This window comes from Formica exsecta, unplaced genomic scaffold (genome assembly GCF_003651465.1).
Source record: "Formica exsecta isolate Colony F162 unplaced genomic scaffold, ASM365146v1 scaffold617, whole genome shotgun sequence".
In the NCBI taxonomy this organism is placed as follows: Eukaryota; Metazoa; Arthropoda; class Insecta; order Hymenoptera; family Formicidae; genus Formica; species Formica exsecta.
In genome coordinates, this window is record NW_021853378.1 from 39,035 (window position 1) to 45,570 (window position 6,536).

The 6,536-nt window shown below is 34.5% G+C and overlaps 1 protein-coding gene across 2 annotated transcripts; it reads right to left on the minus strand.

Annotated features, from left to right (window-relative positions):
- Positions 1 to 558: 558 nt before the first annotated feature.
- LOC115242708 (corrinoid adenosyltransferase-like) lies at positions 559 to 2,237 on the minus strand. Of its 2 annotated transcripts, XM_029819215.1 has the most exons (4): positions 2,165 to 2,237; positions 1,928 to 1,985; positions 1,200 to 1,569; positions 559 to 1,122 (listed from the first exon to the last, which is right to left on the minus strand). In XM_029819215.1, exons 2-4 carry the CDS (start codon positions 1,942 to 1,944, stop codon positions 886 to 888), a joined length of 624 nt encoding a protein of 207 aa, XP_029675075.1. In that variant the 5' UTR covers positions 1,945 to 1,985; positions 2,165 to 2,237; the 3' UTR covers positions 559 to 885. The 2 variants fall into 2 exon arrangements, with proteins under 2 accessions (XP_029675075.1, XP_029675074.1); XM_029819214.1 differs by lacking the exon at positions 2,165 to 2,237 and having other exon boundaries at positions 1,740 to 1,985.
- Between the last annotated feature and the right edge of the window lie 4,299 nt (positions 2,238 to 6,536).

A 6,536-nucleotide genomic window follows, 5' to 3' on the forward strand; every position in this document is an offset into this window, starting at 1 on the left:
TATTCCAGTATTAATTTTTTTATTTTTATATGTAAACACAAAAAAATTTTGTATTATTCAAATGTACAACATTTCTAAAATATGTATGATATATAGGTTCTATATATTTATAATAAAAAAGTTATATATACAGGGTGTCCCAAAGCACCCTTGACAACGCTCGTGAGCAGGTAGAGCACAGTAAACTGAACAGAAAAGTCCTGTATCATTTTTTTCTATAACGCTTAATAAAGGAGTTATTATTGAATAACGTCTGGCCAATCAGCGTCGACCTTTAGCCGCGCGCCTGGTAGTGTGCGTGAGCGCTCCGTCGCTACGGCGACACACACTAACAGACGGGCGGCTCACTGACGTGCGTCCGGCTAAAAGTCGGCGCTGATTGACCAGCCTTTATTCAATAATAACTCCTTTATTAAGCGTTATAGAAAAAAATGGTACAGGACTTTTCTGTTCAGTTTACTGTGCTCTACCTGCTCACGAGCGTTGTCAAGGGTGTTTTGGGACACCTTGTATATGTGTCATACAGCTAGTATCTTTATCATGACACTATTATTTTGATAAAATTGCAATAAATATTTTTTTATTGAGATTGCAGCTATAATAATTACAGTATACTTTTCTTATTTATAACTATTTGTATTCTGTTTGAAACTGTCAATTTAAGATATATGTATTATGATACATATCCAATCTCTGCAAAATATATACTGTTTGATGAGTAATAAGCAATGTAGGCATTTGAAAACAAATGAAGTAATTCATTACAGTATCAGGATGCTAGTCATTCTTTATAGTTATACTTTAATTGTCATATACAGCTGTTGACTATTTATATATTTTCAGTGCAAAAAGAATTATTGTAAATCCTACAAAAATTTCTAGATCTCAGTCCTTTAATTTCTCCTCTGTCACTTCTGCTCTTGGAATATAAATATTCTCCGTACGTTGATCACATTTGGCCGCTATGCGCGATACTGTTAATAGGAAGTCTGATAATCTATTCAAATACGTTTGTGCCTCTTTATCCAAAGCACCATCTCGCACTAGTGTTGTAATACTTCTCTCTGCTCGCCTACATACTGTTCGTGCAACGTGTAAGGAGGCACATGCTTTGCCACCGCCCTAATATAAAATTATTAGATAGCAGAGTTAAAAAAATAAAAATATGAAAAACAATTTTATAATATCTAAATACGTACTGGAATGATGTAATCCTCTGGAGGAGGGAGTTGATTCGCATATTCGAGAATCCATTCTTCGAGGTCTTTGGTATGCTTGCTTTCAAAGGATCTGGTTTTCCCAGGTATCGACTTTGATATGGCGTGGCTTAAATCGAATAAAATCATTTGCACTCTCTTAAGTTTATCGACATACGGATGTTCAATCTTCCCATCGCAGGCGAATTCTCTCGCCAATCCTATGTAAGAGGACAGCTCGTCGGTCGCTCCGAGAGCGTTGAAAATCATATCGTCCTTCGGCTTCGTGTCTCCGGCATCTGTGATTGTCAGTCCGGAATCACCGTCCCGTGAAAATACCGCTACCTCGGCTACGTTTGATGTTGTGGTGCCGCTGCAACGATGTCATCGTCGAGTCAATTGACAATTACATCTAACTTTAATATAATATTTTTACTGTGTATCGCGTAATGCATTATACTTATTCGTTATTCAATTACAACGTAATATATAATTTATGCCACGCGACGTATTTTGAGGTTACAAGGGGATTTAAATGTACACCTGTGTCTCACAGATACACACTGCACTCCGTTTTTGTATATGAAAGTGGACTTTCTCCATACGTTTCGGATTAATTCCATCCTGCGTTTCGATGACGATTTAATTAATTCTATTAACGCAATATGCGTTGATCCTCGATATTTTGTCGGGCGCTAGTGACATGTGACATCACTGAACTCTATACATACTGGAATGAGCGATCCATAGATCTAGTTTCCACCAAACACCGAAGTCGTCAATTCGATTCTGGGGCTCGATTCTTGAATTCATTCGCAAGAGAAACGTATGCGCAAATTCCATTCTTATGAGAAATCTACAAGTTGATTGGCTAAAAGCCATGCAATAGCCAATCAACTTGCAATTTTTCTGTAAGAGCAGAATGTGCGCATACGTTTCTCTTGCGAATGAATTCAAGAATTGGGCCCCTGTTTCGGTGCGCATCGAATTTAACGTACTGTTTCCACTGGAAGTAGAATAGAAGCGAGGAAGATTGATATTTCAGTAGAGCCAACTTAACTTTTGCTTGTGAATGTAAATAAACATGTAACGGTTCACCTTTCCCGTACGCCGCGGATCAAGGCTCGCCGGTGCCAGGATTCGGGAGAAGGGGGAAACTCCAACTTACTTTACCTCGATATAAGCGGTTAAACAATGCGTTTATTCCAAAAGTGATTAAAAGTTATTTAACACTGAAAGCTATAGTATATGTACAATGCAACATGCGAGAACGGTGCGTACAGAAATTCGCGAAAGCTATACTATTTACAATGCAACATGCGGGAGCGGTGTGTACAGAATTTCGCGATAGCGGTTCTACGCGTTGGCTGGTGCGCGTGGAGCTTGGAAAGCTAGTGCGGCTCGTGCGGACGTGTTCTGCGATCGTGGTGTTCGCATGCAAGCAAACTATTGTTATGCTAAGATGAACAGAATTTATCTTAGATACTACGGGGTGTTGCGTGGCCTTCAATGTAATTCCAACCGCCTGATCGCCTTATCCTTAGAAGGACGGGGCATCGGCACCTCCTGCGGCTTATCCTTAGCAGGACTAGCGCGCTATTGTAGTCTGAAGGCAGGGTGTAAAGGTGAAGTCGGCGTGACACTGGCGAGAATCCTAATATGGCTAATTTACTCTACAAATACAATGCGCGGTATATTCAGTGCGGTCTTATGGTACAAACAGATCGCGGTATGTACAAGGCGATGCTAGAGTCCCTTAAGCCCGTATCAGACTACGCATTGAAAATTGAGATTGAAGATTGAAGATTGAAATTTGACCAATCAGGACAAAGAAATTTTAGTTCCTTTTGTTCTGATTAGTCAAATTCCAATCTTTAATTTTCAATCTTCAAGTTTTAATGCGTAGTCTGATACGGGTTTTAGAGCGCGGAGACCAAAGCGGTCTTACGGCATAAACAGGTCGCGGTATATACAAACGGTGCTAGAGTCCCTTAGGACGCGGAGACCAAAGCGATCTTACGGTACAAACAGGTCGCGGTATGTACAAATGGTCTTACGGTATAACGCGGTACGGACTTATGAACTAAGAATGCGCCGTCCCAGCAACCGGGAAGCCCGGCCTATGGTCGACATAGGTATGTAACCCCTTAAATGTACAAATATCGTTAAAAATATAATAGCAAAACGCAAAACCGAAAAAATTGTTGATAATTTGAAGTCTTGTAGATTTTCAATTTTAATCGATGAAAGTACAGACATTTCAGACACAAAAACAATGTGCATTCTTGTTCGATATATTTCTCCTTCGAATAACAAAGTTGTGACCCAATTATTAGAATTAGTATCTGTAGATGCCAAAGATTGTTCCGCGAATAAACTTTTTAAAGTTTTTAAAAATCTTTTAAAAGAAAAAAATTTCAATTAGAAATATTGTCGGAATGGCATGTGATAATGCATCAGTTATGACTGGATGCAATAATTCTTTTATGCAGCATTTAAAATTAGAAGTACCGCGATTAGTAATGTTAAAATGTATTTGCCATTTCTCCGCGCTTGTCGCCAGTAAAGTTTGCGAAAAATTGCCTACATCTTGTGAACATTTAATTAGAAGTATTTCGACTTATATTTCGGGTAGTGCGAAAAGATGTGCAATTTTACGAGAATTTCAAGAATTCTTCAATGTGGAAAAGAACAAGTTATTAAAAGTATCAAATACGAGATGGCTTATTTTACAAAAATGCGTTGTTAGAAACCTTGAAAATTGGGAAGTTTTGAAGAATTATTTTATTTTAGCAGTAGTTGAAGACAAATTAAAATCTGCGGAAATCATTTTATCTCAATTGAATGATAACACAATTAAGGCATATTTTTTATTTTTAAAATATGTATTAAATTTTTTTAATAACTTTAATGCCTTATTTCAATCACGTAAAATTTTAGTTCACAAATTATTTGAAAGTAGTAAACAATTGATTCTTCAAATAGCTCAAAATTTTATGACTGTAAATTCATTAAAATGTATTAGTAATTTAGATATAGATGACGAACAAAATATATTAAATTTGGAAAATATATATGTGGGACCAGAATGTGAGAATCTTTTAGAATTATTATCTTTGGAATGTAGATTGCCAATTAAATTAGCATGTTTAACTTTTTATAAAACGGCAGTTCAAGAAATGCTAAAACGTTTACCGTATAAGGATCCTCTTTTTGAACATTTAAGTTTTTTAGAACCGAAAATTGCTCTTTATTATGAAAATAGAATAAAAATTAAAGATTTAACTCATATTGCCATGATTGTAGAAGATATAGATATTACTAAATTAGCTTTTGAGTGGAGAATGTTACCATCCATTCTTGACGATGAAAAAAAAGAAGAATTAGCTTCTTTAGAGATCGATGATATGTGGAGCAAAATAGTAGCATATAAAGATTTCAATGAGGAAATAATGTTTCCAAATTTAAAGTTATTGGTCGAAGTAGTTCTTTCTTTTCCTCATTCTAATGCCGAGGCTGAACGAATTTTTTCTATAGTAACTGATGTAAAAAGTAAAAAAAGAAACCGATTATGTAACGATACTGTTTCTGCAATTTGTGTTGTTCGGTCAAGCTTTCAAACGGAAGGTATTAATTGCACTAATTTTGAAATCGATGCTAGGCATTTAGAACTGCACAGTGCACAAAATTTATATAGTAATCAAAACAAATCTGATGAGACTTAATTTTGCTTTTATTTTTTTATTATTATTTTGCTTAGAGTCAAACATCTAGCCAATATTTTCTAATGCATGCTCATTTTTATTATTAATCATTTTTATAATTTCAGAATTTAAGTTAACGAAATCAAAGAAACATTTGATGTGGAAATTATTTTTGTAAATAATCGTTAATTATTATTTTTCTTATTATATTTAAAAATCTAATATAGAATTCCAATTAATTTATATAATATAATTAAATATTTTATATTATTTGTTATTTATTGTATTTATATTTTATATTGTTTATATTATGTTTTCTTGTTTATTTTAATTTTATTTTTATGTTACTTCATAATATTTCTAAACGTTTATTTAAAGGAATTTTTAATTTTTATGAAACAGATATTAACATTTTTTTTATTTTTATAATAAGTGCAATACTTAAACATTTTTATAATGTATAAAAATTTAATGTAACAAAATGTACTTTGATTTTATGAATATTGGTGAGGTTTTAGGCAGTTTTCCTTACCCTTGCAACAAATGTTGGTATTCTATGAGATTCTGCCAAATAAAATAATTTATTTTTATTTAAAAGTGCCTTTTATTTCATAAATTATTTCACCCTCCTTTTTGTTTTTTAGTTGATATTTTATTAATAAATATAAATTGATATACATAAAATATATTAAAATTTTTAGAACATTTTGTATAGGCGATTAACGGTGAACTAACGAACCCTTTTTTACTAGTAACGGGCACTTTACTGAAGTCACATTTGACGCGCATGCGCGAAAAAACCGGCCCATCTAACAACACTGCGCTACGCTCGCCGGACCGCCTTATATACCGGCGGCCGGTCTCCCATTCACGCAAGTTGGCGCGTGGTGGGCCGGCCCCACAGTTGGGCCGCGACACGGGTGTGGAAGTTCAGGGGCGCCATAGGCGCCGAGCCTTCGAATTGCGGGCGGCTGGTCGGCCCGCGAGGCTAGTAACGTATCGTTACAACTTCACTGACTAAACTCGATTTATAATTTTTTAGTCTATTCCTCTTAAGAGAACTGCACAGTCTTTTGTTAAACATCACTCTTTTGTTAAATATTACTCGTTTCCCGCTATTTTCTTAAAACTGAGTTCAAAAGACATATTTCATTGAGAGTGCAAAACTAGCTAGAACTGGTGGCGTTTCGTGTAATCCCGACAAAAAAACTCGAAAACAAGGGGGCACTGAGTGCCAGCAAGTTTTTTCCAATGGAAGACGCTATTAAATATATCATCATACGTTTAAATATCATACATTATTTTTTTTAAAAATAAATATTTAAAAAAAGAGAATAAATCTTAAAAAACTTGGACTCGAAATTTAGTTTTCAAAGTGATAGAGTGATGAACACTTTCTCTTGAGCCACTATGTATTGTTGAAATTGATGTCAACGCTATCGCAGTATACTTATGTAACATATACATATAACATTCTCGCATAAAACTTTATAAACCCTTTGTTTCTACATTAAAAATATGATTTGTAATTGCTCGATATACTTTTGTTCAAAGATAATAGATAAGGAAAAAAATATTTTTTTGCAGATATTATTTTGTATATCTTAGAAAGAGAAATTTATTTTATTTACCGTAC